Source organism: Nuphar pumila, chromosome 15, assembly GCF_984573655.1.
Source record: "Nuphar pumila chromosome 15, dmNupPumi1.hap1.1, whole genome shotgun sequence".
In the NCBI taxonomy this organism is placed as follows: Eukaryota; Viridiplantae; Streptophyta; class Magnoliopsida; order Nymphaeales; family Nymphaeaceae; genus Nuphar; species Nuphar pumila.
The window spans coordinates 50,308,814-50,331,639 of record NC_143263.1 but is presented as its reverse complement, the minus strand read 5'-3'; the positions used below and the strand labels follow the sequence as shown (position 1 = coordinate 50,331,639).

The 22,826-nt window shown below is 36.7% G+C and overlaps 1 protein-coding gene across 1 annotated transcript; it reads right to left on the bottom strand.

The window, feature by feature from the left end:
* Positions 1 to 14,910: 14,910 nt before the first annotated feature.
* LOC149815381 (beta-fructofuranosidase, insoluble isoenzyme 1-like) lies at positions 14,911 to 20,495 on the bottom strand. The gene is made up of 7 exons (XM_089988976.1): positions 20,240 to 20,495; positions 20,105 to 20,113; positions 19,139 to 20,004; positions 18,790 to 18,948; positions 17,648 to 17,889; positions 17,217 to 17,307; positions 14,911 to 15,280 (listed from the first exon to the last, which is right to left on the bottom strand). Exons 1-7 carry the CDS (start codon positions 20,421 to 20,423, stop codon positions 15,101 to 15,103), a joined length of 1,731 nt encoding a protein of 576 aa, XP_089845102.1. The 5' UTR covers positions 20,424 to 20,495; the 3' UTR covers positions 14,911 to 15,100.
* Positions 20,496 to 22,826: the final 2,331 nt, after the last annotated feature.

The window sequence follows — 22,826 nt, the reverse complement described above, 5'->3', positions numbered from 1 at the left end:
ATCTTTTGTTCGAAATTTAGAATTCACCACCATTTCTTAGCCCCCTACTATCCCCACGGGAATGGCCAGGCAGAAGCTACAAATAAAATTCTGATTCGCATTTTGGAAAGAATCATTGAGACGGGTCATGATTGGCACGAGAAAATCCATGATGTACTCTGGGCATATCGAACCACCATTCAGACCTTAACTAATGTAACTCCTTCAGAACTTGTTTACGAAACCAAGGTGGTATTGCCTCTTCATGTTCAGAAGCCCACCCTTAAGTTTATATCATTACTAGAGCTACCACTCGATCAGTATCAGCAACAGAGGTTGGTGCAGCTTGATCTACTCGATGAGAGAAGACTCAAAGCAGCAAAACACGCTCAATCTTATCGTTAGAGGATAGCTAAGCAATATGCCAAGTCAGTCATCAAAAGAAGATTCTGAGTTAACGATCTGGTCCTTAGATCAACGACTCATCTCAAGCACCGCCCACGTGGCAAATGGTCACCAAACTGGGAAGGTCCCTACGTTGTCAAAGAAGCATTACCACACAATTCATATCTTCTGATTAATGCAGATGGGGTAGAATTTTATGATCCTATCAATGCCCAACATCTGAAGAAATTCTACACTTAGAAAACTTCTATTCTACCTTTGTATTATTCAACGAATTTCCTTCAATGATGATTAAATTATTCTTTATTTGAACATCTTCCTCCCAGAATACACTGGGGCATTTTTTTTATGAAAACTTTTTTTTTATTTAGAATATCCTGTATGCAGGCAAGATCAAAATCTTTCACCATTCATTTGCATTTATTACATCCATTTGCATTCGCTTGCATTCATTTGCATTTATTTGCATCCATTGGCATTCATTTTATTACCCATTCAGGACAAGGGCTAAATTCTGAGACCCCGACAATGTCCAAATCATCGTAAGGCTGAAGATTGAAAAAAAAATCTCTCATCATAATCAATGGGTATATTTTCAAAATTCAGTGCTCGTGCTGGTACTTTTTCAAAATTCAGTGCTCGTGCTGGTACTTTTTCAAAATCCAGTGCTCGTGCTGGTACCTTTTTAAAACCTAGTGCTGGTACTTTTTCAAAACCCAGTGCTCGTGCTGGTACTTTGTTTTCAAAACCCAATGCTCGTGCTAGTACTTTGTTTTCAAAACTCAGTGCTTGTGCTGGTACTTTATCTTTAAAACCTAGTGCTCGTACTGGTACTTTGTTTTCAAAACCCAGTGTTTGTACTTGTACCTTTTCAAAACCCATTGTTCATGCTGGTGCTTCTTCAAAATCAGATTTTCATATTGGTTGCAATACAAACACTAATCCTGCATCAGGGTTCAGGCTCAATGCCAACCTTCAGATCTGTGAGCTAAACGATTTTTATCAGACCCTTGAGTCACTCCAATCAATCATTTCCAGGCTTCTAGGTCATCAATTTATATCAAGCAAACCTTTGAGTTATCAATTCTATCAAAGTTAGTCGCATTTTTTCGACCTTCGGGCCGCATTCGTCAATCATGGTCTTTCAAGATTCGACCTTTGTGTCAAACTCGTCTGCCAATTAGCTTAAAATCAATTATCAATCATTTCTCTTGTGAGGGACCCTTTTTCAGGGAGAGTTCAAGGGAGCTCGCTCCTTTCGCATGTCTTTATTGTTCATTCATTGAACCCCTTTTAGGGAGAGTTTGAAGGGACTCATGCTTCACGAACAGTTTGCAAAACAATCTTTATTATCACACAAGGAACCCTTTTTCCAGAGAGAGTTATGACGGAAGCATGTTCTCCTTGCGACCCCCAATGTCTTTTGTTAGGCCATTCCATCATCGAGGACCCTTTTTTCAGAGAGAGTGTGATGGACTCGCTCCTCTATGATATCATTCCCGACCTTTGTCATCGGCCACCTTTCCATAAGAAAAGCCTAGAGATAAAGAGTTTTGACGAAAACTTTATTTCTCTTCGAAAGTTTGTTTTGCAAGCACCTTCTCTTCAGGGAAGAGAGGAGTATCTTTTATTACCCGTTCAGGTAAGGGTCAAGCCTGAGTCTCTCCTTTGGGGAAAGGAGAGAAGAATCTAGCTATAGATATATCATTTAGACATCAAGCGATTTCTTTCACCAAGGATTCCAAGAATATTTTGCCAATTTGTCATGAAAAACAGTTGTTGATCTCAAAATCTTTATTGCACAAAATTTTACCTTCAATATTCCTTCCAAAAGGACAAAGCTTTTACGAAGAAAGATTCAAAATTTAAGCTTTTCTGTTGGTCAACCAAAAGGATGAAGAAAATCCTCAACATGACCAGCAAAGAAAAAATTTAATGGAGTTGAAAAGCCATAAGTGAATTGATATTGATCATAGCTATAGCATATTTTTAAAGGTCATTCTTCTGGTAATAAGGCAATGAAAATATCCTGGGCGATATAAAAAGAATTCACTCAATCTTAATATCTCTTTAATCAATCAAGCTACAGTTAACTATCTGTAAAAGGGATCTCTCAATCATTGTCAAGTTGAATACCGATGGATGAGTTAGACTCCCGGGGCCAAAGGAGACTCAAATCATCTCCAAGTTGAAGGAGGATATGACGTGTCCTTCCAGAAAAAGTTTAAATCATCGTCAAGCTGAAGGCTGATGCGATAAACCTCTCAGCAATCCCTAAAAGATATCTAATCATTGTTATCATAAAGAGATTTGCAACCAAAGAGACCATTTTATCAATTCAATTCTCAGGAATAAAGAAGATGCGGATCATCTCCGAGTTGAAGGAGTATGTGATGTGTCATTCCAGAGAAAATCAGAACATCACCGAGTTGAAGGCTGATGTAATGAGATTCTCGCCAAATCCCAAGAATATTCATTCTCTATGTTTCAAAAGAGTGCAAAAGATCATCATGGGTAAACCTTAGATATCAAACTACCAAAACTCTCAAGAATTATCTTTATTCATGTGAAATTATTTTATCAATAGCTTTTCATCAATTGCTTTTATGATACTGAGAACAAATTCCTTCCTTTTCATATCAAGGAAATTGATAGCTTCTTTAAAAAAAACTCAACATGAATAATTTGATTTTGATTCTAGATTCTACAGAGTTAGCCTAGTTGGAGGTAATACTCAAGGTAGAAGAGAGAATATTTTCATATAAATGTGTTTACATTTTAATCATCTTGAATCAACTACAATTTTTATCTTATTGACAATATTTTCAAGTTATCCCAACATGAAGTGAGAGCTTGATTTTGATATATTCTGGCATTGTTTTTATCCCTTTTTAGGACTTGATAACGAGAGTTTTTAAGATCCTTCCCTTCTTGTTTTATTCTGAACGCCTGGGCTCTCAGATTTGTACACTTCCTTGTATACCCCACTATCCCACCATAGACAGTTCCCGTTTAGGGTAAGGGTTAAACCTGAATTGTTTCTGCAAAAGGTCATCTGTCTTAAAAGACATTCAGTCTCAGCCATGAGACACCCAAGAACAATCCCTTTTCAAGCTTTAGGGAACCCTCTTTTCTTTCTTTTGCAAACCCCTCTCAGATTTATTGTGCAAAATTCGAAGGTTCCATCATGGTTTCTCCTTTCGAGAATTCCATCGTCCCCTTCAAGTTAAGGGTCAAACCTGAACCTCGTTCTTCCATGAGGTATCGTCCCCTTCAGGTTAAGGGTCAAACCTGAACCTCGTTCTTCCATGAGGTATCGTCCCCTTTAGGTTAAGGTTTAAGCTTGAGCCTCGTTCTTCCACGAGAAATTTTTCGTCCCATCCAGATTAAAAGCTAAGCCTGAGCCTTGTCTTAATGAGGTGAATTTTCTTCTTTATTCTTCATGCCATACCTATCAGAATCACCAGAGCCAATCCTTTCATACCCGGTCAGATTCTTCTAGCTGGGGCATTTTTATAGCCTAAATTTAGAGTGTTTTTCTTTGCCACTAAGCTCGGCTTTCAACTGTCTTAGTAGCAAAGAGGGGCATCTGTAAACACCCCAAATTTTCACTCTCATTCACAAACACGTACCTCTCACCACTGGAATCCACTCTTTAAACCCTTCAGAGAAACAATTGATCGACATTTGAGCCAGAGCTACTTAGAGCCCAAATTTTGCTTCAAATTTGAATATTTTGGACTTTAATCTCCTTTTGGCTCAATTTCAATCATTAATCCTTACTTCTGCCAAGGGTCCGAGACTTCAAATCCCTTAGCCAAGATTTGCATTTTGCATATCATTGCATGTCATTTCTCATCATTTTATGGCATTTTATTGAATTTCATGGCATTGCATCTCATTTTTTAGATCCACCACTCCTGTTTTTCAAAATCTCCAATCCAGATTCAATTTTAAAACTTTTCTTTCAAGATCAATTTCATAAACCTGAGTTTTGCATCGATATTTTTTATTTATTAACCCTCAGGATCTTATTGCTTCAGAAAAACAATCTGGATTTGTTTCAAAATCAATTTTTTTACTGATTTCAATCCTTAGATGAGACCCATCTTGGTGGTGTCACTTCTAGATTCCTTCATTTATCAAAGTCCTCAAAAATTTCAGAGTCCTAGTTGGATCATGACTCTGTCTTTTCATCTTTTTAAATCTTTTCAAAATTTTATTTTGGTTTTAAATCAGAGGTAATCTTATCCCCTGTCCATTTCTGTCATTTTGGCCAAAATCTCATAGTCCTAGTTAGATCAGGACTCTTTTTTCAGAGTCCCAGTCAGATTAGGACTCTACCTTTGACTTCTATTTTTACCTATTTTCGAGAAAACCTTTTCAAAATCTTTTGTTTTGACGAAAATTCTAGAGTTCCAGCCGAATCAGGACTCTTTTTGAGAGTTTCAATCAGACTAGGACTCTATCCCGATTTCATCCTTTACTCTTGTTCTACACTTGTTTTCGAAAACCTTCTCATCTGACTTTCAAAAGAGCTAAAATCTCAGAGTCCCAATTGGATTAGGACTCTTTTTTTTTAGAGTCCCAGTTGGATCATGATTCTACGTATTACTGCCATTTCTATCTGTTTCGAGAAAACTTTTTCAAACTCCTTAATTTTGGCTCAAAAATTTAGAGTTTCAATCGGATTATGACTTTTCTTCAGAGTTTCGATCGAATTAGGACTCTATCTTTCATTGCCATTTTTACTTATTTTCAACCAAATCTTTCAAAATCTTTCAAAAGAAGTCAAAAACTCAGAGTTTTAGTTGAACCAGGACTCTATTCAAAGAGTTCCAATTGGATCAAGACTTTGAACCTGACCTCAATTTTGAGAGAATCTTTCAAAATATCTTCATTTATCTCTTCAGAAACTAAATTTGTTACACTTTTATCACAGAGTTTCAAAATTCTTGGACTCTATCCCAGAGTCCTAATCGAATCAGAACTCTATTCTGAGTTTATTTCTACCTTATTTTCACCTGTTTTCCAAAATCCTCTCGTTTGTTTTCTAAAAAAATCCAAAATTTTAAGAGTCCTAGTCAAATTAGGACTCTGTTCTCAGAATCCTAGTTGGATCAAAACTCTGTTCTAATTTCACTGTTCATTGCTATTTTCACTGGTTTTTGAAAAATTTTCATCGTTTTTCTAGAAAAATGCCAAAAATCTAGAGTTTCAGTCCGATTAGGACTCTGTCCCAGAGACCTAATCCGATCAGGACTCCATCCTTATTATTGTTTCTATCTTCATTCTCATTTTGTCCACTTGTTTTAAAAAATTAGTTCATTTTGCAGAGTTCCAGTTGATTTAGAACTCTATTTCAAAGTTTTGGTTGAGTTAGGACTCTAACTCTGACTGCATTTTCTGACTTATTTTCACTAGTTCTGAGAAAATCCTTCAAAAACCTCTTTGTTTGGCTTTCAAAAACCTAAATCTCAGAGTTTTAATTGGTTCAAGACTTTGGTTCAGAGTTTCAGTTTGCTTAGAACTCTATTTTTAAAACCTCTGAATTTAATCTCTTGATTTTAACTCCATTTTTAAAACCATTTTCAATCTTTATTTCAACTTTTTTCAAAACTCTGATGTGGGGCCTACTCAGTTGGCGCCATATCTGCAGGAGTTCTGATCTAGTCAGGACTCTATGTCATTTCAAAATTTTCAAATTCAATGATAATTTTAAACCTCTTTTGAAAACCTCTCATTCTCAAGTTTTAAAATCGTTCTTGAAAAATCAAATGGGGCCCACTCGGGGTGGCGCCACATTTGAAGAAGTTGGGGTTAGTCAGTGTCCTAGATAGGTTAGGGGTTTAGAAGAGTCTAATTTAATTTTAAAAAAAATATTTTTACTTTGGTTTTTAATTAGTGGTTTTTAAAGTTTTAAATTAGAGTTTTAAAAAACCCCAATGTGGGCCCACAATAGGTGGCGCCACATTTGGAGTTCTTTTAGGTTAATTAGAAGTTTAATTAGGTGTTAATTTGGTTAGTTAGAGACTTGTTAGGGTAGGACTCTTAAAAAAAACCCGCCCCTATGGTGTCTCTCCAAAACAAATTAGGAAACTTAAAAACTTTCCAAATTGGTTTTCCTAAAAAAAAACTATAAATAGAAGCCAATGGGGGGTCGACCCCTAGGCTTTTCCCCCTTATTTTCTTAGAGCTTCTCTCTCCTCCCAGCACCCTCTCTTTCCTCCCTTGCAACTGCATCCATCCAAGGTAAAATTTTGCACTTTCCTTCATGTTTTTATTAATTTTTTTCATGCTTTTGCCATGAATCCCACCATTGCCGCCCCTTCTTCGTTGGATTCGAGCATAGTTTCCCTTCAAGAACCCTAAAACAAAATCAAGAACATGATCTAATGTTGTTTCATGGTTTATTTTTCGTTTTTGATCCATTAGAATGATTTAGAATAAGGTTTTTTATGTTTTTGCCCAATAAAAGATGGGATTCTCCCGTTAAATGGGTCGAATCTCTCTCTTTAAAAGGCTAAATCGAATCTAACCACGCTTCTTCTGATTTTTTTATTTTATTTCACTGTATTAATATTCATTTTGATCATCCAAACATCAAATTCAATTTCGTTATGCTGTTTGCATATTTTTTTATTAATTTTCATGTTTAAATTAGGGTTTTTAGTGTTTTATTGAATATCCATGTGTTTTGATCCCGGAGCCGTAAAATTCATATTGTTTCATGCTTAAATATTCATTAACAAAATTTGATTTTTTAAGGGTTGGTTTACGGATTTGTCAGTGACTACCTGTAAAAAACTCAGATAGTTTTGTGTTCAGAAACTCTGTAAAAAAAATAGAAAACTGGATCTTATTTCTGAAACTGTGAAATTACCATTGAGATTTGAGAGCAAATTACAGATATGATATTTCTGTAATCCGAGATTCGATTTACAATCCGTAAATTACAGTAGTTTTATATTGATGCCTAGTATTTACTGTATTTTTTCTATATTTTTGTGCATCCATTTACTATTTTTCGTCTGTTAGAAGGTAGAATTGGTTTCTCAGAACTCGTTGTATCTCATTTAAATTCTAAGTCAACTTGTGTCGATTGTATCTCCCTAACCGAAGATCCAATCTACAATCCGTAAAAAGTAAAATCTTAATCTATGTGTCATATATTCACTGCTAAAATTTTATATTTTTTGAATGTGGTTTGCTATTTTTCCCTGTACCTGAAATAAAAAATACCTGTTATAATATGTTTTATATTCGTTAAAATTAAGCATATATTTCCAGAATGATATCTCCCTAACCAGAGATGATTTTCCGTTTCGTAAAAAGGAAAATCTCTATTTTTATGTCTAGTATCTTTCTATAAATGTTTATAAATTTCTATGGTGATTTGACTCCTAATTTGGGTCTGACACTGTGACAAGTATGTGCCCGTGGGAAAAATCATATATTTTAGGGTTTTATCTGATTTTTATATTAAAATTATGTCAAAAACATATATTTTTTATTCCGTTTTAATTTTAGGGTTATCAAAACTATTCATGTTGATTTTGGTGTTCATTTGATATATTATTTGTCTAAATCATGAAAGCAAGGTGCCCGCGGAGTCCCGATTCGACTAAAACATTGTCAAAATCATGATTTTTATGATATTTCTGATTTTTTTCATAAAATTTTATGTTTTTAGGATTTTTTTATGTTTATAATCATGTTAAGACACTTCATATTCATTTTGGTTGTGATTTGAGTCTTTTTGCGCCCTAAATCCAAAATTTTACCAAAATATTTTCTGAAAACCCTGATTTCTAGGCCACAGTCTTGTTTTCAGGGGTATTTTTGTTAATTTGCCCCAAATTCTGAATTTGAAAGTTATTTATATTTATTATTTCTTTAATTTTACATCATATTTTATTATGTTTATCTCAGGGAATCATGGAAAATGACTTATATCTGGATAAATTCAACAATTTCAAGATATTATTGGATAAATCCAAAAAAGCTCACATATTTTCACTAACAAGTTTTCTAGTTTTACAGGGATATTCAAGGATATATATATTTTTATTTTTATTTATTTAAATTCAATTAGTGATGTAAATTAATTATAAATTTGGAATAAGAATTTATTGTTCCTGCTTAGATTAGGGTTTGCATGTGCATATAATTTAATTTTATAATAATATCAATGTGTGATGAATGATGATTCATGTATATTCAAATTCACACGAATGGCATGTGCACTAGCTTCTAGGGAGTCGGTAAACTCGATTGAGTTTGTATTTATGGTCATAGTCAGAATACAAACAAAATTCTGATTTATCATCTTCTTTTAAGTCATAATCAACCTACACTCTTAGACTATCTTCGAAAACCATTGCATATTTCAATCTTTTATAATTTTTTTCCTTTTAGAATCAAATGAGATATATTCATTCCATATCTGTAGCCATAGTCAGAGATATGAGGCAAATTTACTTCATTAAAGTTCTATAAGGCACATAAACTTTATTTTTCAAATAATTTTCTCAAAAGTTATTCAAAAAATATTTTCTTCAAAATTGCTTTCATTTATCTAGGTTTAGATTGCATCATGAAAGTATTTCACAGGGATACACTCCCCTTCTTTTGATTTATTTCTCAATATCACCTCAAAAAAATCGATTTTCCTTAAATTTTCCCTGATTTTCCCTAAAATTGATTTTCTAAAAAACCCTTGGTTTTCAAAAGATTTTCAAATGCTTTTCAAAGCTTAAAAATCGATTTTCCAAGTTACATTCTGAATTCCAAAGTTCAAATTCAGAGAAATTAACTTTCTCTAAGTTATTTTGAGTTTTCTCAGAAATGAAATTCCTCAGAAATCAATTTCTCTTTTCTTAAGAAAAGTTTTCCAAATGCAATTCACGATTTTCAAAGGTGTCTTTCTTCCAAATATTTTTCAATTATTCCAAGGCTACCATCATGTTTTTAAATCTGCATTTTCTGAAATTCATAGCACATGCCTGATTCTTTGTGCATTTAGAAATAGAACACGATTTAGATAGTTGAGTAAAGCAAAGCACATGATTGATCCTTGGTTCAATTACCCCTGATAAAGGTGCCAGGAATGGTTGAACTTCATACCAACAGACGAGTCTCATTCTTTGGAATTATCCTGCATTTTAAAATGGAGGCGAGTTATTTTCAAAAACTTTTTCAAAGGTCAGTTTGACTTGCAAAACTAAATTTTTGCAATGATAACACTAGTCTATGTGTCATTCAGCCATGTTACTTTGATTGCCTTAGATTAAGTGCATTGCATATAATTTATTTTAATATATTTTGTTTATCAATACTAACATTTTGGTTCTCTTGTAGGATGCTGGAGATAATCAGCGTAGAGGAGCTGATGGAGGCATAGATGAAGGGGTAGATCAAGACAATGAAGAGGATGATGCTCCGAATATTGGCGATGATTAGATTCATGTGTTGAATTTGTTTAACGTACTTGTTGTTTCAAACGAAACTCTTTATATATGTTCACTTGTAAATAATTAGAGCTTGATGATGATTATAGTGGGTTGTTAAATTTTTTCACTTATAACTTGTGTTAAATTTGTTTCACCTGCTTTGTATATGTATTTTTTATGTGTACTTTGTTTTTTATACGCAAGTTATATAAATTGTATAACAAAATTTTTTTTCTCAATATTTATATTTCAAATAATTTTTTTTTTTACAAATTTGTGATGGATTAGTGACGCATTTTATCCGTTACGAATTTAGCGACAAATATTTATCTGTCTAAAAAACTGAAGCAACTGATGTTTTGCAATGGAATGTAATCCATTGCGAATTCGTCGATAAATTGGCGACATAAGTTAACGATAGATACATATCCGCCATTAAATTTTAGCGATGAATTATTGACAGATGTGTATCTGTCGCAAAACCAAATTAGTCCTTATTTAGTGACGGATTAGCAACGGATCATGACATTTGCTAATCTGTCGCTAATTAGTGACGAAAGTAGCGACAGATCAGTTCTATCACTAATTAGCGACCAGGAAATTGCAACAGATCCTATCCATCGCTAAACGGATTAGCGTCAGATTTGTGATGGATTATCGTCGGATAGCGTTCGTCAGTAATCCGCAGAATTCTTGTAGTGTTCCCACCTATCTAAGAAGCTTCCAATAACTCTAGTGCTAACCGACACATAATTAAATGTAGTTATGCTGTAAATTTACTTTTTCTACTGCCTTTATGCTTTCTTTTCCCAACATTGATTCCGCACCACCTTAGGTCCTTTATTGGATTTTTGATAATTCAAAATAAATACATAAAAAGGATGTTCACTAGAAGGGCATACTGATGACTGATGATGCAACTACAGTGGATTCAACTAGATGTTATACAGATAACACCCTATATGTAGACCTCCAGGATGTCAACGACCACCATTATTGAGATCGAACAGCTCCAAACACTGGCTTTGCCAAGATGATTAAGAAAAATGACCTTGAATACCTAACCCCACGTGACTGATTAACATGATCATCCCCTAATAATCTACTCATACATGTGCAAGCAAAGCCGAGTACTTTATTTCCACATGCAAATGAAGAAAAAAAATAAACCAGTTTCGTATTTTAAAAACAAGTCATGTGGCCATTGCGTTATTGGGAATTAGTGCAACGCAGTTCACTGATCATTTTCAGAGTTTGGATCAGGTGATATTGAAAGTCACCCCCCGTGGTCATTTTTTCAAGTTGAAAGGCCCATGAGAAATTAACATAAATAATACAGCCATGGTGGTTCTGGTTCAGTGTGGTTCATAACACGAATGAATGACAAGGAACGATACTTCAAAAATAAATTTATCAATGAAATGAAACAGCCGAAGGGTTATTTAAAAATTTATAAATTAATACTTGTACATGCCTTAATGTGTCAAGTGTCGTGTCATTTCTCTTAGACACGAGTCCCTAAACGGTGTGTCCTTGTGAGACAGGCTGTCACACGTCCAGTGGCCGTGACATTTTTTTAATAAGGCATGAACATCTTGGTAGAAGTTTTTCTTTTGCATTAAATAGAGAAACAGACTGATCACCCTCATGCATGCAAATATTATGCACTGACAAATTTATCTACTCACATGCACAAGCAAAGTATTATTATTATTTTTTATTACATGTTGGTCTCAACTATCCATGGCATTTCTTGACAGGCACCTGCTCTCTATTGCCGAGTCAGCCAACTGGAATTAACATGTTTAACCAGGCTTCACTGCTTTACCTTTATTTTTTCTGAAAGAGAGAGTTTATATTTGTGGTTTACACTGATTTGTGCAAGTCATGCATGAAATATGATCTCTCCAGGCAACATAGGGACAGTGGTGGGGTGAGGAGACGGTGGCAGTGGTGACAGGAACAAACAGAGGGATAGGGCTTGAGATCTCCAAGCAGATTGCCGACAAGGGCTTGACTATCATCATGACGGCTAGTAAATCCCAAGCAGTACTGTCAAGCCCTGCTCAACAGTTCCTGCAGGAAAAGAGGAAGAACGTCATCTTTCATGTGGTTGATATTGATCAACCACAAGTGTATCTGATTTCGTCGACTGGTTGAATCTCAAGGCCGGATTCCTCCATATTCTTGTAAGTTTTTGTTAAGGAAGGTGCTGAATATAAGCTCGTGAGATCTAGCCAACCATGTCAGATTGAAAGAGAAATGCTTACTTATGAGCAAAATAAGGAAAGTCAAGATAAATCAAATATTTGTATAACAAAATCAGATCTTAAAAATCAGTTATAACACCTCCGTTATATAAAGTAACCTCTCCTCTCAGGATGACTAAAGAAGAAGAGAGGCAGAGAGAAGTGGACGTAGGCTTGTTAACGTGGAACCACTATAAACTTGTCGTGCTCCTAGTTCTTCTTTCTACTATAACTTTATATGGTATCAAAGCACTACGAGTCGCATCTGCAAAATGCTGCTACAATGGCCACCAACAGCAACACTACATAAGTCAGTTCAAACACGAATAGCAGCAGAGGCACAAATCCTCAAATCAGTATATTCCCAAGTTTGAATATGCCCATTCTTGTTGCTCCATCAAGTTTGCAACATTTTCTTTGAGTTAAACTTGGATCAGACAATTTTCTCTTATGGGAATCTCAATTCCTACCGCTCTTACGAAGCTATAACTTAATGGGTTACGTGGATGGGTCAAAACCATGTCCTGCAAAGTGGTTAGAACAAGATGGTGCTAAGGTAAAAGATCCTACCTTTGAGGAGTGAGAAAGAATGGATCAACTTCTCTTAAGTTGGATCCTTTCTTCCCTCACAGATCAAGTCCAGGCTTCCCCTCATCTTATAGAGTTTGGAATACACTAAAGAAAATTTATGCTGCTAGATCTCGTGCCTGCATTCAACAGTTGAAAGGGCAATTACAAAATCTTAAGAAAGGGACCGAGTCCATCTTTGATTACATTTTCAGTGCTAAAAATATAGCCCATCAGCTCGCCCTTGCTTCCAAGCCTATTGAAGATGAAGACCTCACCCTCTATATTTTATCTGGTCTGCCAAGTGAATATGGAATGTTGAGAACTGCTCTTAATACCAGTACCAACCCTATATCCTTGGATGATAAACTTAGTATGCTTTTTGTTCACGAGGCTCAACTCCAAGAAATCGATTCAGCTGAAATTCAAAACACCATGGTCAATCTCACCCTTAAGCAAAATACTCAACGTCAAAATTATCAATTCAAGGGAAACAAAGGTCGTTTCTCAAATAGATCTCAAGGACAAACTTCTACCTTAAAAAACCAGAATGGAGCAACTTCTTCTACCCGTTTTGTGTGTGGTAATCAAGGTTATATCACTGTCAATTTCCGCATCACATGCCAAGCATGCTGCCAACAAGGACATGGTGCATTGAAATGTCCTCAATACAACTTCTCTCAAGGCAGAAACCAGACCAATGCTGAAGTTGACTATGCTTCAAATGAATCAAGCATTACTATTGGAGGATGGTATCCAAATTTGGGAGCTCCACATCATGTAATTGCTGATCTCAACAATTTGTCCATGCCAACTGCATATGATGGCATCGAACAAGTCAATATTGGAAATGACACAGGTCTGGCTATTTCTCATGTTGGCAACTCTATTGTTTCAGCATCTTACATTCGGTTTTCTCTAAATAATATCCTTTATGTCTCGAGCTAGACATGAACATCCTAGAATCAAGCTCAACACCCTTCTAAAGCCGTTGAGCTTGCGGAAGGTTGTAAAGGAAGGTGCTGAAGATAAGCTCGTGAGATCTAGCCAGCCATGTTAGATTGAAAGAGAAATGCTTACTTATGAGCAAAATAAGGAAAGTCAAGATAAATCAAATATTTGTATAACAAAATCAGATCCTAAAAATCAGGATCAGTTGTAACACCTCCCTTATATAAAGTAACCTCTCCTCTCAGGATGACTAAGGAAGAAGAGAGGTAGAGAGAAGTGGACGTAGGCTTGTTAACGTCGAACCACTATAAACTTGTCGTGCTCCTATTTCTTCTTTCTACCATAGCCTTATAGTTTTCATAAAAAAAAGAGCTGGCGTTAGGCACACCCCTACCAGTTATAGAACCATACCATTTAGGGTTCCAACTTGCAATGTCCCAACACAAGCTAAGTGCTCCTACCAGACAAGCGGATTTCATCAACATGCTTTGCTTTTGATGAAGTTAGTGTATCACCTTGTGTTGAGACGTTGCAAGTTTGAATCTCAACGGTATATGGTTGTATAAATGGTAGGGGTCTGCCAAACGCCAGCTTTCTTTGTAAAAAAAAACCCACCAATTATCTTTTATTGATGGGGATTGTGAAACCAATTCATGTAAATCTTCAATAAATGTGAAAATTACCTCAATTTTTTTGCAGACTCTAATAAATGGCAACTTGTGTCATCATAATAAGATCTATATGAAAATCACGCTTGTTTAAATATAAGAATAAATTTTTAACCTTTCTTAAGCAACTCAAAACTCGAAGTATAAAAATCGATTCCGTAACATTGGTTCAACATAGGGACCAATTCTCAGATTCTTTTTTGATAGGTAAGCTGGGGAATAACTCCTACGACCTAACATTGTAAAATTAGTTCGAAATAATAAAACGTATGGCCTACCTTTGAATTTTCTATCAAGTGTAACGTGCTAAAGTTTACATTATATATCTTGTCTTTTAGTACCTAGAACTAAGAAGCGGGTCTGAGTTCGGGACGTATGTAATGGGTCTGGATCTAGCTAGGTATGACAATTGGATCGGATATGCTGAGATATAGATCCCTGTCAACACAGTGGCCATGTCTCAAAAAATCATTTCCTCTCATATAATGCAATGGTATCGACGAATAACAATGAAAATTCACCCACTCTAGGGCGTTGGAAGCTTGCCTCTCTCTCTCTCTCTCTCTCGTTTTCGTATTTATGCATTTTATGAATTTATGCATTTTATAAAGCCTTGGGAAAGCCAAAAGAGCAAAAAAATAGTCCAAGACAACCTTACATCCTTCTTATTGAACAGTAGTATGTAAAAGGTCTATGATCCAGCACTATACTCGATGCTTATTCAAACGAACATCTTATTCAGGTTATACTGAAACCAGGATGCAAATTGAAGAGGTCCTTGAATCTAAGAAAGCTAAATTATTGCTCCAGAGTGCATGGGCTGCAGTGATCAGTTGATGATTGGCTTCAACATTGTCCATGCACTCAAGCTTGATATGGTCACAGCAGCAGTCCCATTGTTGAATGCGTAGAGGCAGGAGTCGTCTCCCACTGCCAATTTTGGATACACCCTCGCAGTGATGCAGGTCTTTCCACCAGCACCATAACTCTCCACTATAGAATTATCAATCTACATGTATGCATACGAAGAAAAATTAGATATCGTTACAAAAATTTGATTTCAATTGTCAAAAAACGCGTGTATTGGTATGTGCCACATCACAAATCTTTATCGGGATTTTCTGTGCACGATAATTTTTTGAAAAATATCAAGAAATTTTGAATATATTTAAAATTAGAAAACTTTAAAAATAGTATAATTAAAAATAGAAAACCATGTCAAAAAATTTATTGATGTATTGGAAACAAGTGATATTTGAATTTAATGTTTTTTTATCAAGGCCCCAGTTTCCATATTCATCATGATAAACTCATAATAAATACAAAAAGATCAGCCATATATGTGGTAATGTTGCACTAGGAATATGGTGGAGAATTGGTGACAATTTGATCTAGGATAAGGTTCCAAATCCCCAAGTGAAAAATTCTTTTTCTTTTTTTTTATCTTTCCGATCTACATGTTTGGCTTAATAGAAACTAAGCTTTTGGATCATGTGTTTTTTGACGTGTATGTCAGATGTTTTGTGGTTGAAAAATCAACAGCCTACAGTATACTGAATTTTCAACCTTTAAAAGATTGTATTTTTATATTATAAAAATGCAATCCAAGGGTCAGCTTAAAATAGAAAAAATCAAGATCGAAACACGGCAAATTAAATACACAAAAGGTAAGAAAATATTTAATCCAACTGTCGATTAAAAAAAAAAAAACTACAGATTCTACAACCATCATAAAAAGAGAAACAAAAAATAGAAAGCAACATTACAAATTCATATCTTTACATGAAATTTACGCTTCAGCAGCAAAAATATTTGAAGAGGCAAGAAAAACAATTCAATGAATCGAACCACAGATCTGAAACAAGAAAATCCGAAATAAAGAACACAGAAAGAGAGAGACTCACTCTTGTTGTTTGCAACATAGAGAGAGATAGAGACCAGGTTACTTGCCGCTGCCGAAAGCTCAGTTGTCGATGCCGGAATTGGTGGTGGAAGACAAAGGGGGGTGGACCGTAGGAGAGAGGGGCCGTGAGATGGCATGATACGGAATTGAGATATGAGATTCGAGAGAGGGAAAGAGGGTTGAGACCTCCTTCAGGCTTCGAGCCAGTTGTCGATGTCGAAAAACGGTGGCAGAGTGCGGTGCATTGACCGCGGGGTAGAGGAGAGGGGATAAGCCTGAGACTGAGTCAAGATTTCGAGAGAGGGAAAGAGGGCTAACCGTGGTTCTTGGGTTTCCAAAATGAAAAATCAAACCAAAAGTTAAACGATCGTGACTTGTGAATCTGATGAGGACTCAAATAGGCTCCGATCTGAGTTCACTCGGCTGAGTCCCAAGTCAACTCGAAGAGAAGATTCCTGCCTTGGTGTTTCTAGTTTTTTTTTTTTTTTGAGAGAGAGAAAACCTTGGTGTTTACTTTGAACATTTTCAAAACTTTAGGAGGGGCTCGAGCCCCTCCTCGCCCTCTGGATCCGCCCTTGTGTGTGTGTACTTAGCGGATCTCTTGTTGGACCTTTGTGAGGTTTATAAACATTTAAACCAAACCCAGATTCAATTAGCATTCAGATCATACAGATCCAGCCTGATTTGTTTCCCTCTCTATGGTATTGGATGTTTTGCCCTCCAAAAGAGCCTGGATAGTGAAATAGTACAATTTGGCTTTTGAGGCGAGTAGAAGCCAAGCCAACCCAGTCAAATCTTCACGTGGGCGATGTTGGAATCAGAACAAGTCGGGTCCCATCACGGTTCTGTCTTGACTTGTTCCGGTCAGTCCAGGACAACCTGAGGGTGGATTTGTTGAAGTAAAACTAATGGTTATAGTCGGGTTAAATGGACCACGTATGGGCTGAATCATGATCGATCCAAGTCTGATATTTTGAGAAGTCAAACCAAACAAATTAGATGCTATGCTTTGTCGGTGAAATATTAAGGACTGAAGACATACCAAACTCCTTAGGGAAATCTTGCCGTCCGATATATCCACATCAACAAAGCCTCCATAAGTAGTTCTGTCCACACCCGTTGCAAGTGTCGACCTGCATTTTTATGTAAATCTTTTTTCATCAAAAAAATTATAATAAAAAATGCAGGCGTATGAATTATTTTGTGTGTGTGGACTTTTTTTTTTATAACATGAAGAAACCGCACCCGGCACGAAGACGTGATCACACTGGCTCAGACTGCCATACTTACGGTGATCATGCCCGCTGACTTTTAAAACTCTGAGGCTAGGACCCCTGCCCCGAGGACCTAAGCTATGCATTGTTTTGAGCAGAGGGACGATGCCCATGAGAATCCAACCTTGACTGCCCATCTAGCAGCCAAGGCACCACCCCTCTACGCCAACCCCCCTTGGTGATGTGTGTGTGGACTTACTTGCTTTGGTCGCTACACATTACAACAACATGCTTCTTGCTTTGGCCCCTGAACACACTGAAGAAAATGGCAGTTTGCTCTTGCAAATCTTTGGAGGCCAAGACCAATAGCCCAAAAGGCCCAACTCCACCCTTAACAGAGGCACCCATATTGCTGCATATAATTTGTGGGCTCACAAGATTTGGATCCAGCGTCTCAGCCTTATCTAAGTCATTTATATGGAAATAAACTTCAACGTCTGCCTGAAATTCCCAAAAAAAAAAGATAAAGCAAAATCACCAGCAGGTAGATAACCTAAGCTCAAATTCTTTTCAAGGTCAGAACACAGGTATCAGAGTAAGAAGTGGATGCAAGAAGCAATCTTAAAGTATTTCATGTTAGTTATACAAAGAATATATATATATATATATATATATATATTATACTTAAAAATACATATTAAGATTTATATTTAATTATAATGTTGTTTTGAAAGACATTTAATCAAAGGCTTAAATGTCTCCCAAAACATATAATTGAAGTAAAGGAGTAGAGAGTAGCTGCCTATGGGGCTTTTGAAGGGTTTTTTTATTTTTTCATGTTTTTTTTTCAAATATGACCTTACAAATGTGTTTTATGTTTTTGATTTTATAGGAATGGACTCTTGCATCATTCGATTCCCACACTAAATTTTTATAAATATCATAAATATTCAAATTAGCTTAAAATTGGAAACTAATATGAGACGTGATGAGAAAGAGAAGACCATGTCAGCACTTTTTTTTTTTAATGACGTGAAGATTTTTTGAAAAAATTAAAATTACATCTTAGGAAGTGTTTTTTTTAACTACACACACACACACACACACACATATATATATGGAGAATGGGTGAACAAATTTTTAATGACATTGTTAGAACACATGACAAGGATGTCAATTTTAAAAAAAAAATCATAAAGCATCTAATTTTTGGCACATAATACCGTCACATGCTTTTATAATATGCAAGAGTAGGATAGGATAGGAAAATTAAAAAAAAAAGGTGTCCTTTTCAACATGGTTCTGCACTATGCGTACTGTGAAGAAGAGGTTGATGGGGAAGTTAGTAAAGCAAAGGAAAGGAGGTGGTCATTCTGAAAGAGGATGAGGTGAAACCTTTACCTGTGATGCCGTTACTCCTGGAACTTGGACAACAGACCCACTGCTCATACTTCTATTGCTAATACCAAATCTTTCTCCACGCAAGGCCTCCAACTCTTCAACCGGCCACTGAACAAGTTGCCTTCCGCTCGGATCCAACCAAACTTTCCTTGGAATTCCCTGCACAAACGGAAGCCACAATCGTTCTAAAGCTAAGACAAAGTGTCAAAGACACTAGTGCTCAACAAGCTGGTTAGGCTCTACATCAACACCAGGCCTGTTGAGACTTGTTCTTATTAGGGGAGGGAGATGGATAAATATTGGCCTCACTATTTTACTTGAAAGGAAAGAATGAACACATGCTACTTACATGGACACCAGCCCATCCTTTCTTTATGTCATCCATGGTGCTGTCTGATTCATTTATCCATCCCCAGAGAATCCTTCTGTTCTTTTGATTGTCGAAGAACGTCTTTGAAGCGTAAAACTTTCCGTAATCATAGCGAAGTCCAGTTTTATCATCAGCAGATGTGTTATCTGGTATGTACCTGTCCTTATGGAGCAAGTATGTCCCTACGGTGTAGTAGTCAAGCTTGTTATCGTCCAAGCTCACCTTCAGCACATGCTTGACATGAGGGCCTATAACAGAGGTGTCCAGCCCCATGGTTCCTTTAAGGGAAACAGGATAGAAGTCAGGGCACTCCCACATCCCAGTGCCCTCAGATGAATGAAGTGGGTCTCGAGCCAAGGTCCAGTTGATGAAGTTTTTGCTCGTATAGAGAATTGCTATCCCCTTTCGGTTTATTTTGCTACCCACAAGGACTCTCCATGTCCCATCTGGACCCAGCCATGCCGTGGTGGGGTCCCTGAAAGAGGTAGCATTAATGCCATTGGTGGAAGTGGGGACCATCAAAGGGTTGTAAGAAGGCTTCTCCCATTCTCTGAGGAAAGGGTCAACTGGGTTCTTGGGCAGTGCAATATTTTGAACTTGCTGCTGGGTTACTGTGTTTACTCCTGTGTATAGTATCACTGGTTTGTTCCCTGGAAGGATGGTAGCAGAACCAGACCAACAGCCATATATATCAAATGGCTCCGAGGGGAATATTGCAGGTTCAAGAGGGTACCAATTGATCAGATCTGTGGATACTGAATGAGCCCAAACGATGTTTCCCCATATGGAACCATATGGGTTGTATTGGTAAAACAAATGGTAGAGTCCCTTGTAAAACAGAGGGCCTAGGACAAATAGAGACAAAATCAATCACTGCTATCAATTCAAACAAATTCATATGAATTTTCATAGACAGAATAAATGATTTAGAGATGGGGAGCTCACCATTAGGATCTGTTGTTCCAAATGTATGCCATCATTAAAAGAAAGGGAGGAAAAAAAAAACGTTAGAAATATGTCAGATGCAAATGAACTAATTGAATATTTCAATAGAGAAGCCGGACTAGAGTGTAGTTTCACCATTTATCCAGTGCAATGGTGGCCGGAAGTGATAGCTGGGTTTAAGAAGCTGGGTTGCTGAAGAAGAGTTTGCTGATATGGACATGAGTTCATCAATGACCAGGTGGGATGCTTGAACTCCATGAAGAGATAAAAAGCTGCAGAGGAGAAATCTCAGAATGAGAAAAATTCCCCAAGCCCCCATTGACAACTTTCTTAAGAACGGTCGCACAAAGATAAAAGTTGCTTCGGAGATTATGGGAATGGGGTGCGTGTGTGCGTTGAGGAGAGGGGGATGTGTGTCTTATATAAGAGAGAGAGAGAGAGAGGGGGGGGGGGGGGGGGGGAGGATTCGCACAACGAATAGCATGTGCACGGCTTGGCAAATAATGTCCGTACTCACTCATATGAGTAGTGTGTACGAGTAATTTTCACATGTTTGCAACAGCATGCTTAAGTCCGATTCAAAATGTGAATGTGAATCCAATTCACTGCGTAAAGGAGACAAGCAAACCTAATTTAGTTGAACTAAAACTTACCGTGCATGTATTTTCTTTTCCAAGTGTGTTTCAAGTTCAAACCCGTAAGGACAACCAGTTGATGCTTTTTAACATCATCTCAACCTATGGGTCCATGCAGTCTTCCAGATAGAATTGATGGTCATAGTTGGTAGGACCCAAATCCAATCTAGTATCTCTGACCCAGATAAGCAGCTGCTAAAACTCTCATTTTTTACTGTGATGAAGAGTGGGAAATTGCTTGATAACGACAGAATTGGTGTCAACCCAAATTGCATCTGTGCCTCCTATGGTAGATCCATCTTTTGAAAAGTGCACCACACCAGAACGTCGGTTTGATGTGACTAGATAATTTGGGTACGTCTGGGAAGAGTGGATCCGATTCACATCTGGTGAACACGTAAGACAAGCCTTTCGTCCCCATTCTGGGCCACAATTTACACCCCCACTAACTGCATCCTAAACCTCGTGCTATAGCTTTCAACTTTTGGACACAGAAAGACACCATGACCAACTGCCGGAAAGATTGCACCGAGTGTCCAAAATGGACAGCTATCATGACAGACTGGTGGAACTGGGAGATTTTCAGTGAGCAAATGGCATGCGCAAAATGAATATACTTTTCATGGAAGCGTATTAGGTCAGAGGCAGCAAGTACCTCATCTCGTTTTTTTTTGTTTAAGTCATTCATTTTTTGCGCTATAGGTGTCATTCACTTGATTTGCTCTATAAAAATTTTGCCTCTGATCCGAGGGGCTGACCTTTTTATGAGGAGCAAACCAAAACTGTACTTGAAAGAAACCTCATGGTTATACTCTCTCTGATGGCAATTAGGTGATGACTTTACAGTTTACAATACAAATTTGAGCTGCTAAAATCATGATTTTGTAAGATATTATTATCACATGCAGATGCAATGCTAGAATTGTTTACTTTAATTAATTTTTAAATATCTTGTCCCTATGTTTTGTATTGGTCATAATATATATGTTAAAACAATATTATATTAATTAGTCTGCTGAACAATGAAACGATATATATCATACTTTTGAGAGGGTGGTGTATGTTCGCCCCCGATGATTCACTGAATCCCACGTCTGTGTTCGGGGGGTCAAATGAGTGCCACGTATTTACGCACATGGGGCTCGTATTCCCGTGTATGTTGACATAACTTTGCATCGTAGTCTGGTGCTGTTGCAAAGACTTAAGTACCCTTTCTTGCTATTCTTACCCTGAAATGACGGTTCGAAGAAATGAGAAAATTATCCTCCATTCAAAAGTTGGGAATCTACGGTTTGAGAAAAGGACAAAAAAGTCCTCCATCCAGAAAGTTTGATGTTAACTATTTAAAGTGGAGACGTTCCCTATTCATTAAACTTCTGCGCCATCTGCTGTAACAGTAGCTCCCATTATCAACCCAAACTTTGCCTTCGTCTCCAGTCGAGGTTTCCGCCTTGTTTTTTATCCTGTTTTACAACACATTATCGTCTTCTCGTGCCTGCCTTGTGTTACAAAACATTCCCGTTTCTTCTCTTCATTTTTGTTGTCGTTAGGCATTATGGAAGAAAGCAATGATGCACAAACATTCCAACCAGTGCCATTAAGGCGACGTGAGTAGCTTTCCATCTCATCATGCTATCGATGAAGAATGCATGTCGTCTTGTGTGCCATTAAGGCATTGTTTAGTTATTGCAGGTAGATCTTGTTCTTACGATGGTTGAAAACTTATCAATATTTGTAAGACGCTGGGACCTGTTGACAAGAATGCTTGGTTACAAATGCTAGGAAGGGCATCTACCCCATCAGGTATCCTACATTCACTCATTATATGCATTGTATCTCAAACCGTTGTATTAGTAACATACTCCTGTTTTTGTGAGATATATTTTTGTTAGTTAATATCGATTTGTTTGCTATTATACTTAATTTCTTCCGTATTGATTTATAATTTATTGTGCGATATATTTATCGACCTTTTAGATATTATGGTTTTGTATTGTCGAGTTGTAAGTTATTATGCTGAACTGTCATATCGATTTTCAATATATTATTCGATATGTATATCGATTTGTAAGATATTATATGTTTTG

Coding starts and splice junctions, on each gene's coding strand:
- LOC149815381 (XM_089988976.1), bottom strand. CDS start 20,423: ATGGGGGCTTGGGGAATTTTTCTCATTCTGAGATTTCTCCTCTGCAGC. Junction 18,949..19,138: donor AAGGATGGGCTGGTGTCCAT/GTAAGTAGCATG, acceptor CCGTTTGTGCAG/GGAATTCCAAGGAAAGTTTG. Junction 15,281..17,216: donor AGATTTCCCTAAGGAGTTTG/GTATGTCTTCAG, acceptor GCATACATGTAG/ATTGATAATTCTATAGTGGA.